Below are 12814 nucleotides of genomic sequence, written 5' to 3' on the forward strand. Positions count from 1 at the left end.
ATTTACTCTCTCTCTCTCTCTCTCTCTCTCTTATACACACAAACGCACACACTCAAACACAAAATAGAGAGTGAAGCTTTTTTGACGTTGTTACGTCAATACCGGAAGTTGACATTGAGGAACCTTTTTAAAGAAGTGAATCTTAAATATAAAGCAATATTATTTATTTTTAATGAAAAAAATCAAATGAAGAGCCTAAGATTTATCCGAGGTCAAATTATTCACGCATTACAAGTATGGAAGCATTTGGTGAAGTCGATTTCACGTGAAAAGCGATTACACACACATCTCTGTTTTATATATAGTATAGATATAGATGAGTGACCCCACATGAATAATAGATTGCTCTCAGAGTTACTGGACCATCCAAGCCCACTTTTACAACATGAAATGACTATCAACATAATGCTACAATAATTTCAGCTGTTTTTTCAGCTCTTGCTTCCACAATCTTTCCAGGGAGAAATACAGCAAATTCTGTTTTCAAATTTCTGTAGGACTTGATGCAATTGTGTACCAAATTTCTTAAAAGATGCCAAATTATTGTATTGGTTTGTTACACAATCGTAAACAAAAGAGCTCTGGAGGCTCTGTACAAATCAATAAAGGATAGCATGACAGTAAATCTCAAAAGGGTAAAGTAGCTGTGTTGTTGTCAAGGGACTTCCATCAGATTCATCCAGTGATCTCAAAAGTAACATGAGCCAATAAAATCCATGCCTGCCTTAATTTGACATCACTTTAAATCAAAATTAAAATCTTTAAAATATTTAGGAACATAAGAACTAATCTTTTTGGGAGATTAACATTCTGGTCTAATGAGAAGCTGTAATAAAAATTTTTAAAAGGAATCAATGCAAGAATTAAAAACTGAAAATCATATTATCTGAGAAACAAGAAAAAATGGAATTCTGTAAGATATATAGTGGGGGGACGCTGAGATTACAAACATTTCTAACTGGAAGGAATAAGAAAAGTAAAAAGATAAGAAAGAGCAAATAAATGAATCACTCAATTAGCCATATTAAGAAGAGTGACAAGAGGAGAAAGTGAGGCAGAAGAATGACTATGGAAGTATTTATAAAATAGAGATAAAAAAATGCAATGCCACAGTAATAAGATGGGATTGAAGTGTAGCTGACAAAACAGGACCAATAATGCCAGACACTTGCTTTGAACTCAATCAAGGAGATGAAGAATATTAACAGGGACATCAGTCCAAATTTGACATCAACATTCTCTAAATAAAAGTTACATAAAATATGAAAATGAAGAATATATTTGGAGAAAAGAAAATGATTATCTCAATATAGTGGACTAAGCTACATAGTGGAAGGTACTGGAGACAGACCCAGATATATTTCAACCTTATTGTGACCTCATCAGCAAAACACTGACTCCATTGAACTTCTCAACATACTAATAGGAGAATCACTGAGTAAATGTTGATTGGTTGGCTTAGAAAAATAGAATAGTTTATATGTAAATATATTGGTTTCCAATTTTGGTAAAAGGACAGCAACTTCGAAGGAGGGGGTAAGTTGATTTTATCAACCCCAGTGCTCAACTTGTAATTAATTTATAAACACCAAAAAGAGGAAAAGCAAAGTCAATCTCGATTAGAATAAAAAGGAGCTATGAAAAGCTGCTAAGCATTTTGACCAGCAAGCTAACGATTCTGCCAGCTCACTGCTTTAGGTTAGATATAAATATATTAACAATAATTTAACTATCGCTTATAACAGACTGATTCCCTGTTTAAAAAAAACAAATTAATATGATGTGTATGAAATTAAAATGGTATCCTTAGTATTTCATCTCTGCTCCATATGTTATGTTTAGATTTGTCTGTAATAACAACTTACCTGGGATATTCATTTCTGCAATAGCATTTTCAAACTTTCTTCTGAACTCATCTGGAGTACTCTCATCAACAAAGATAAATTGTGAATGATCAAGATTCAAGTCAAACATTCTTGTGTTGGAATCATCTCTTCTATAATTCTGCCATCTCTAGAAATCAAATCAATATTTTAGTAATTATGCATGTTATCAAAATAATCATCATATAAATATATATGTGTTGTGTTTGTTCTGACATAGTGTTATATCGCATGTTCGAATGACCTCTACTCAACTAATTTCTTTATTACGGCATATAGCCATTAAAAAAGAGGGGACATTACAAAGACAGACAACACAAAACGAGGAGTACATAAAACGAATGATGAAATACGAAATGAAATATTTAACAATGAAAGGATGTAATGGCTTACGAGTCCCCCAAAGCTCGCATTTCCATTTTACTGTTCTAGTTATACATTATTAATTATCAGTCTCTTGTGTCTGTTATGTATTCCATGATGTTCTCTAATTCCATCACATTGGGTAAACTGTCATATTGTATATATATCCCAGTAGGTCTGATTCTGGTTCCAAATAATTCCATCAGCCTTTCTTTTCTCTCTTCCTCCAATAATACCGCTCTTTCATCGGGTTCAAATATCTCATAATTCAGTTTGACTCTTATTAGATTTATTTTTCATTTTTGCTAATTTCTTTCCTATCTCTATATCCTTGTCGTATCTTAACATTGTTCTTATTTTTCGTCCAGCAATCTGCTCTGTTTGTGCTACATATTCCTCTCTCCTCCTTACTTTCTCCTTCCACTCATCAAACTTCTTCTCTCTCACTCTTTGCTCTTCGGTTCTTTTCCTCCTGCTTGTTGTTGGCTCTGGTTCCTGCGTTCGAATCTCCTTACTCTCTTTTTCCATTGTAACTTGCTTCTTTATCTCTGCTTTTCTTTTCTTGGGACTCTTTGGCGGAGACTCTACTCTCGTTCTTTTCTTGTCTGCCACAGCTTCCTCCTCCTTTTCCTTCTCCACTTCTACCACCACTGCTTCTACTACCTCCACCTGCCCTTGTTTCTGGGGAGACCTTGCTTGCATGAGTCCCCTATCTCTGCAGTTGTAGCATATTGGCGGTCTCCCCTCCACCACGACTCTCAGTCAAGTCACATCGGGGACCACCAACTCCTCCGCCATCTTATGTAGATCTGGCAGGGTTATGTGTATCAAAACTTCAAGACCATAACCCCACCAGTTGATCTCCTTCGACTTCTCCACCTTTATTATATCCACCTCCTCCTCCTCGCAGTTGTAGATGATAGCTGCCGCCAGCCATGCTTCGTCAATCTATGGGGGCACTCCCTATCCTAACTCCCGCAGTAGGTCGGTAAGAGTGCCCACTTTGTTGATCTCAAAGGCCTTGTGGCGTGCTTTTTTGCCTCCTCCTCGTTAACAAAGCGCACCTCCACCGTGCCGTACTTTCTTCCTCCCAAGCAAAATGTTACTGCTTTAATCTCTTGTAGACATTCCTCAATTTCTTCGATTTTTGCCACTTCAATTTTTTTCGTTTCTGTGTTTAATGTTCGGTAAACTATTCTTTCTTCTCCGCTCTTTGTAACTCGTCGGCTGGTGGTGTTAAGTGGAGGCAAACTCCCTCCTTCACAATTAGTCCATTGTATTCCTTAAAATCTCATCCTTCCATCTCAACGACCCTTAACTGCAACATCTTGGGTGCCTGGCTTTTGCCCGCCACCGCAGCATAGATACCAGCTTCCATGCCCAACATTGGGTAGAAGAATAAAATTCAACAACAGTTCAATCAACAAATCCAACGACAATATCAACAATTTCAATAACAGTTTCAAAAATCCATTTTCACAACTCACCGCTCGTTGACCTCTACTCAACTGCTATTTCTTTTTTTGGCACTACGGCCACAACACAGAGGGGACACTACAAGGACAGACACAACACCACAATGGAGACAAAAAACATAAAACGATGAGAATAAGATGTTATATAAAAATGAAGAAATGAAATGGCTGCATGGGCCCCACTCCCATGCAGTACCATTTGAACGATTATATGCACTATTTACAAACGTTCAATTTTTGCATTGTTTTTTTTTTCTTAATCATCTTTTTTTTCTCTTTTTTTCCATGTAACACTTTTTACTTTTTTCTCTTTTTTTCCTTTTTTTCTTTTGTTATTCCTTTTTTTTCAACAAAATAATTTTACCTTTCTTTTTCTTTTTAATACTTCATATAAGGCTCCAAGTCTTTTAGCTCAACTACTGGTGGCAGGTGTTCGAATTCCACCATCACTCCGGGCGGGTCAATTTCGTCTCCGCACATGTCTTTCAGTCTCTTGTATGTGTCTTTGTCGACCATAATGGCCTTCACGTTTTCTCCCCACATGCAAAACATATAGACGGCCTGCCCTCCGTTTTCTCCATTTTTCTGTTTCCTGCTCGGCAACAATTTGTCATATATAGAACGAATTTTTCTGGAAAACATCAAATCTGTGAGTGAACTACACGACTCTGCATTTTGATTCAGTGTTATACTATACACCTGCAAAAACTTTGTCATATTTGTATCTTCAAGGATTTCCCGTCTGGTCTTCCTTAAGGCTCTCTTGAATGTGTCGACGAATCTTTCCGCTAACCCATTTGACCTTGGATGTTATGGCGGAGTTAACACATGCTTCATCTGAACCGACTTACAGAAAGTTTCGAACTCTTTCGCCGTAAATTGTGTACCATTATCTGACACAATCGTATCTGGCACTCCATAATGAGCGAATAATTCTTCCAAGAAGTCCAATAGTCGAACTTGTGGTTGGCCTTGAACATTTACACACTTCAGACTATTTGGAATAGCTATCCACCACGATGATATAATGAAAGCCATTTATTGGTCCTTTGAAATCTGCATGTCTAGACCATGCCAAATCCATCTTTGGTCACGGCTGAATCTGCACTGGGGGCGCCTTTGCTGCCATAGCGCATCCCCTCCACTGTTTTACCAGTCTCTCAATTTACTCCTCCATATTCGGCCATTAAAAGTAACTTCTCATAAGGCTCTTCATCCGGACAATCCCCGGATGTCCTACATGAATGTCTTTTAATACTCTGTTTTGCAGTGCTTAAGGTATTACCACTTTTTGTGCATATTGTAAAACCTCATCACATACTGAATAGTGCTTTGAACCTGCGTCCCACTCATTTATATTTTTCGTGTTACACAACATTTAAAAAAATCTTATGTATGAACCTATCATTTCCCGATTTCAATTTGATTTCTTCCAGTGTTACAGGCAAATCACGTGCTACATTGCACAAAAGGTTCTTCAGTTCTATTTCTAGTTTTAACGATGCAATCACCATGTCTTCAAAAGGTTCCTCATATTTTGGAATTAGCTTAGACAACCCATCTGCGTGTCCCATTTTCATTGATGGCAAAAACTCCATCTGGAAATCGTAGTTCAACAGAGTAGTCGCCCAGCGCTGTAAGCGGTTTGCTGAGTGCGTGGGGACTCCCTTTTCCGAACCAAAAATAGACAATATAAGAATTTATGGAATTTTTTACTGCAAAGATTAATGATAACGCCCCTTTTTCAATCTGGCTGTAGTTTCTTTCCGCTGGTAATAGAACTCTCGATGCATGTGCAATAGCTTTGATTTTATCATCATTAAATTTATGCAATATCACAGCTCCTATACCATATTCACTGGCATCTGATGCCACAATTATTTTCAGATTTGGGTCAAAATGAGAACCTTGAAAAACTGTAATTGGACCAAATTGAGCTGAAATCAGAACTATCCATCGATATTAGTATTAGCGTGCTCTAAGTAACAAAATATTTTAATTCAATCGGTTTTTTACGCTGTTGTAATGTATTTTCGGACGTGAAAAATTAACAACGGACTTCACTTGGTTGAATAAGCACGACTTCACAACTAAATTTGACTGCCCTTCTCTCTGAGAAACAACAGCCAAGAGATTCCTGTTTGCATGGGGCCAATATAACTCATAGAATACTTTAACATTAAATACAAGAATTTTGGAATCTGAGGTTTTGTCTCCGTTTTTCAATTAGAAATTCGAGGTTTGTTTATGCTTTTCACTAGCAAATCACATGCGGATGCGAGGTAATACTTCCAAGAATGGAATATTTCATTCTCTTTTGTTGTAGTCGGAATAGTCAAGTTAAGAGAAAAAGATGCTTAGTAATATTTCTCATTTTTTTTCGGCTGATGATTTTAATTTTATTTCTGACGATTTGGAATTTTTTATTATCACGTATCGTCTGTTGGATTGAGATTTGATGTTCGTCTTCCCCTCACGTTTTTACCTCTTTATTTCCTTTTCTCTCATCTTCTTTCTGTTCGCTCTTTGCCTCACTTTCTCTCCTTGCACTTCCTCTCTCCTTGTCTCCCAGCTTATCCCCTCTCTCTTATCTTCTTCCATCACGCTCTGTCTTTTTTGATTACTTTTACATCCCATTCTCGCTCTCTCAACTCCTCTTTCTGCATCTCTTTCTCCACTTCTTCTTTCCCTCTCTTTCTCCCTATCTCCGCAGCATGGACCTCAGCAAAACCAACCACATAAAAAAAAACAGCATTAACTTTGAAATGTCACAGAAACTGGATGCTTGAAGAATTAATAACAATACCAATTGCAGGGAACTTCGCTGGGAGATCAGCGCCAAACACTCTCATTGCAGAGATCCTTAAGAGCTTTTGTTTTAACCGAACCACAGTTCAAATCGAAAGAAAAAGGAACAATTACATTCGTTCCTATGCCTGGAATAACTCCCACATGCAGCTACTTAGTAATTTGCTGAAAGAGGAGACAAAAACTCCAGGGAGGGGGGGGGGGAAGAAACCAGCATTTTAATGGAATCCAAGAATAGTCAGGGTGATTCAGTGAGAGAGGAACACAAAAAAAAAATATATATATATATCACCACTGTGGACAACTGTGACCCCAACTCCTCTCTAGCCTGAACTTTCATAAATCAAATTTGAAGTATATTGAGAAAGAGATGACGGAACAAAACTGGTCTAACTGTCTCTCTCTTAGCAAGATACTGAAATAAAGTCGCAATACTTTATGACAATGATTGCATGACATATGCAGTAAATTTTCTCCAGAGGGAATGGAAGACCAACAGAAAAATATAATTCCCAGGGATAGGAGGATTCTAATGAGACTACGAGCAAAATTCTCAGACAGTCTAAATGGGCTACTAAATGATAGCAAACGATCCTATCTGAAGCAAACATAGCTAGAAATCAAAAATGAACTAAAAAAACTCCCATGAAAAGTAGAGCAGAGAAAAAGAAGCTAGGACTGTCAAAAATATAAAGACAAACCATAAAGTCTTCTATAGATTTGCAAAAGAGTCTGCCTCTGTACGATACAAGATAGAGAGCCACTGTTCGAAGAAAATGACTCGCCGACTGCAGACCCTAAGTGTATAAGTGAAATGCTAAATGTGCGACACAAGAATGTTTTCACCATCCGTTGAGACCACAGTAATTATCTATACCTGATCAGTTCTTCGACATCATAACTCTATGCAAAAAGCTGGAAATTATCGATAACATCGAAATAGAGGAAACTAACGTAATATCATTGATTATATGAGCTCAAACTTAGCCATATGCACTAACGGATTCGTAGCAATCCTCTTAAAAATGCAAAGGGTCTCGAACAAGACCACTACGGTCCTCTTCCAGAGCAAACGGGAGTTAAAGGAAGGCATGGCATGTCCTATTGATAAGGGAGATAGCCGAGCTGATGCTAGAAATTATAGACGTATCTCTAACCTCTCATATCAGCAAAGACATGGAACGCATTGTCACGAGGAAACTGATCACGTTCCTCGAAGATAATGACTTGCTCCCTAACTCGACATAGTCGGAAAACTGGGAGAGTGGTTCCATGACTTCTGAAAAGACAGAGGCTAGGTTATGGCAGTCAATGGAGCTCTCTCCGAGGAGACAGTAATAGTAAGTGGAATCCCTCAGTGAATCTTCTTGGAGCTGCTGCTGATTATAGTGTCACTTTCGAACATGCCCTAGTTACATAGACAGATATACAAATTAGTTATGCCGACTACACAGACGTAGTACACGTAGTCAAGGTATCTTTCGATGCTTATCATTTACAGAAAGACTTAGGTGCCATATATAAATGGGCTGAAGAAAACTAAATGAAAATTAATACAAGTGGATATTAAGCTCTCTGCTACCAGGTAATTAGTGCTCACAAACCACAAAACGATGCTTTGGACAAAAAAGCGTGGTAACTGAACAGTCATGTACAGGGCGTGATCTGGGGAATGATACGACCAGCGATGCGTCATTTCAAGAGGGTGGCAATATACAGGCGAATGGCTGGATAGATTCTGAGAACCTTCTAAACAAGAGACCAGGTGACTATGCTGTATCTATGGAGGACATTACTGCTCTCAACTGTGGTCACCACACAGTGTCAAATTAATAGCGGAACTTGACAGCTACACCAAGAAGTTTGCATCAATGGAACAGCTGAGCTACTGGGAGGGATTGAAAGAGCTACAGCACTACTAATAGATATCAGTGATATATTATAGAAGGTACTGAAGGGGTTGGCAGAAAACTTTAACATCGAAAGCTATACCAGACCCCAAACTGCATGTTGCTGCCCTATACGAAAGTTCCCAGCTACCCGTCTATAGTGGGGACCACGTATTGCAACAGCTTGGGATTTAAGGTTCCGCTGCTTGCCAAAGCATATGAGAGGTTTTCATGATGTAGGAGTAGATGTTTTCAAAAAACAACTTGGCCTCCTGTTGTCCAAGACACCAGATGGGCCGCTACTACAGTAAGAAACTCAAAGGAGGACAACTGTCTCGAACTCATTCTGAGAATGACCATTGGAAAAGGGATTACACGGGCAGTGCTCCAGCATGGACACAGCCTTCATATGAAAAAGTAAAAGAATAAAAGAACGTATGTGTTGAAGTGTATGTGTGTGTAGATGTGTATGTGTGTGTAGATGAAGGTGTGTGTAGATGAAGGTGTGTGTTTATGTACCTGTATGCATCATCATCATCATCATCATCATCATCATCATCGTCATCGTCATCATCATATTTAATGTCTACTTTTTCCATGCTTCAATGGGTCAAAAGAAATTTGTTGATGTAAATTTTCTGTAACCTGAGATCATTCCTGTCATTAAACCTTTCCTGTTTCCAAGCAATATCTCCCCAGGGCCAGTCGCCTTTTTCACAGCATAAACATTGTATGATGAGGATGATGCTCATTTAACACCACCAGGAATGGTCTAAACACTGGTATGCACAAACGCATATACACACACACATACATATATATACATATATACCTACCTACCCACCTACCTGCATACATACATACATACATACATACATACATACATACACACACACATACATACATACATACATACATGCACATACTTAATAATTATATATATATATATATATATATATATATATATATAGTTTTAGGGAAAAGAACCAAGGTTTATGAATTCAGCGATGAAAATCCACTGTCACATAGAGAAAAAAATTATAATTAAAAGTACAATAAATAAGTATAATATAATACAAATATTTCATAACCAACTTTTCAAATAGAAAGAAATTTAAATCGATTAAAATCGAAAATCAATTCTATTAAAAGATATAGCTAATCTTCAGGTCAAAATACAACAATAATAATAAATGAATGTATATATCAACCAACAATAAATAACAAATGAATGTATATAAAATACTTATAATATAAAGATAGAAAATATTATTAAAATATCAAAATAATAACCATGCCATAATCAATCCAACATCCATTATAAAATAATCTAACAAGTATATTATATATGAGAAAAACAAATATTTTTATTATTAAAAAAACAAATTTTTTAATAATAGTATTTTAGATTATTCCATACTTATTATTTAATTTATGTTTCTTAGTCTTATTATTTAAAATTTATTATCTATTAGAATTAAAAATTCATTAATATGTTTTATAATGTAGCTGGATTTTTTTTATTTTGTAAGTTATATAAAGTTTAAATCGTTCATTTATTATTTTAAGAATTATTCTTTCATTCATGTTTTCTTATTATATTCTGTATTTTCACGTAGTACTTTCGCGCGACCTCTTTCTAATAAACGCTATACATCTTCGTAACGTCTAAGTTTCAGTTTGAATTACGACGGCATTTGAATAAGTATAACATTTAATTTGTTAAATAACTTTTTACCATCTTTTGAAAATAATATAATTTCTTGTATTTTTATATTATTCAATTGATTTTTAAAGAAAATTTTAATCGATACCTTTTTTAACACCAAATCATTTAGAAGTGAGAGTATCATTTTAACCTAAATATGACCTCGATTTGATTAGATTTGAAATATTTTCGATTAATATTGTTTAATAATTCATTCTATATTATGATATAAATAACTAGCCTTTTTCTTTGTTTATATTATCTTTAATGGTTTTTTTTTTACTACGACTTAAGCTTATTCTTTCATTCATAATAATTTTTTCATTCATATTTTTATTTCTAATTAACCTCGAGTTTTGACTTTTATGTCTAAGTTTCAGTTTGAAATATAATAACATTTTGATTTGTATATTTTTTACTTTGTTTACGATGGTATATTATTATTTGGAATAAATAAATATTTTTGTATTTTTTATTATTCAATTGATTTTTAATGATAATTTTAATTGATACCTCATTTAACACTAAATTATTTTGAAATTAGAGTACCATTTTAGCCTAATGTAAGACTTCGATTTGATTAAGGTTGAAATATTTTCGATTAATACTGTTTTATGCGATAAATACCTAATCTTTTTATGTTAAACGTCTTATAAATAAATGTTTTTAGTCATAAATAGCCTAGCTTAAATATTGCATCGTTTAAATATGTGCTAATAATATCTTTATTATTTTAACCTCAAACTTCGTTCAAATTGTATTTTAAACGAAAAAAAATTGTTTAGTTTGTTTTTATATATAATATACTTGTTAGATCATTTTATAATGGATGTAGGATTGATTATGGCATGGTTATTATTTTGATATTTTAATAACATTTTTCTATCTTTATATTATAATTATTTTATATACATTCGTTTGTTATTTATTGTTGGTTGATATATACATTCATCTATTATTATTGTTGTATTTTGACCTGAAGATTAGCTATATTTTTGAATAGAATTGATTTTCGATACTTTTAATCGATTTTAATCGATTTAAATTTCTTCCTATTTGAAAAATTGGTTATGAAACACGTGTAGTCATTTTATTATCTTGATCTTATGATATTTACTTTGTATCATATTATACTTATTTATTGTACTTTTAATTATAATTTTTTTCTATATGTGACAGTGGATTTTCATCGATGAATTCATAAACCTTGGTTCTTTTCCTTAAAACTATATATTTATATATATTTTATACTGTGAAACTTAATTTAATTTTAATTTTTAATAAATTGATTTTAATTGAGTTTTTACCTGTAATTTTGGATTTTATTCCTCATATATATATATATGAGGGGTTTAGTTCATTTGTGATCTAAACGAATAGGGACGCGGGGTAAGTGCTATATCTGGTCGACCGTTAGGTTCCAGGATCACAGCTAAAGCTGGATCTAGCGAACCGTGTTAGGGTTCTGTTATAGCGGGCATATGTTGTATTAGAATAAAAATCAAAATCAAAGTAGAACTCGTCTTTCAAGTCATTTAAATAATTTAATTAGGGTAAGGTAAATTTCAAGTCTTACAACTGTTTCTGGAATAACCCGAGTGGTAGGTTAGCATGTTCATGCACTGGGTATTCCATCATCAGTGACAAGTTATGAATGTTTTAGACGGGGAAAATTTACAGTTTACATGGAATAAAATCCACAGTTTATAAAGAATAAAATAGAAGAATAAAGGAGTAAAATAGAATAAAGAGTAAAAGTATTTAGAAGAACATAGGCCGAGGATATTGATGTTGGTCGGTACTTCCAGGACGGTTCAGGTTTTTGTGAAAATCCTCTGTAAATCCAGACAGAATTTTGGCAATATTCTGAATGATGTACTTATATTGTAAATGTATATATAGTGCGATAAAATACGATGGACATGAATGGGCTTTCTGAGTGGGTGTATGAGAGAGGAGAAAGTGAGAAAGAGAAATAGGAGAAAGGAATATAAAATAAGATAGTGGTAAAAGGGTGAAAGTATAAGAATAAAATATAAATATAAATAAAAGTAAGAATAACAAAAATAATAAAATAAAAGAAAATGGCGGATATATCATAAATGGGTTTTGTGAGTGAGTGTGTATGGGAGAGAGGAGAAAATGGATGAGAAGAAAGGCAATAAAAAAAATAAAGGTGATAGAAAGTGGCAGATAATTGACTTCATCTGCTACTACAAAATCAAGCCTTGCTTCTATTACTCTCTTCTTTTGAATTTTAAAGCCACACAATATTCTCTATTTGTTACTTTCTAGTACATTACAAGGTTCAGCTTCATACCATTTATCAGTACGTTCGAATCCTAGCTTTCTACATAACTCCCAGTAGATTACTCTCCCTGTCGTCTTCCTTTTTCTTTCTTTCTTTCTGCTTATTAAAAAACTGACAAAAGCTGATGATGTCATTCTATCAACGTATGGACGCTGGTTACTCACGTTCATAGTTTACGTTTGGTTTCTGAAATTTTGAATTTTCAATCACCTTTTGGTTTGAACTTGAGAAAGACAGACGTTCTGTCGAAATATTGTTCAAAAAATAAAACATCTAAAATCGCACTCTTCGTCTTGACTATTTACCTTCGTGAAGAGTTACGTCAATCCTTTTTAAAAATATATTATTATTATTATTATTATTATTATTATTATTAT

General features: G+C 34.5%; 1 protein-coding gene across 2 annotated transcripts in view; it reads right to left on the reverse strand.

Moving 5' to 3' along the window:
* Positions 1 to 12814, reverse strand: part of LOC106871768 (uncharacterized) — a 629775-nt gene that overhangs the window by 307537 nt on the left and 309424 nt on the right. For both annotated transcript variants that reach the window (XM_052974057.1, XM_052974056.1), the window contains exon 23: positions 1866 to 2013. In XM_052974057.1, the coding sequence (XP_052830017.1) occupies positions 1866 to 2013 (148 nt within the window). The remainder of the gene's footprint in view (positions 1 to 1865; positions 2014 to 12814) is intronic.

This window comes from Octopus bimaculoides, chromosome 17 (assembly GCF_001194135.2).
Source record: "Octopus bimaculoides isolate UCB-OBI-ISO-001 chromosome 17, ASM119413v2, whole genome shotgun sequence".
NCBI classification, from domain to species: Eukaryota; Metazoa; Mollusca; class Cephalopoda; order Octopoda; family Octopodidae; genus Octopus; species Octopus bimaculoides.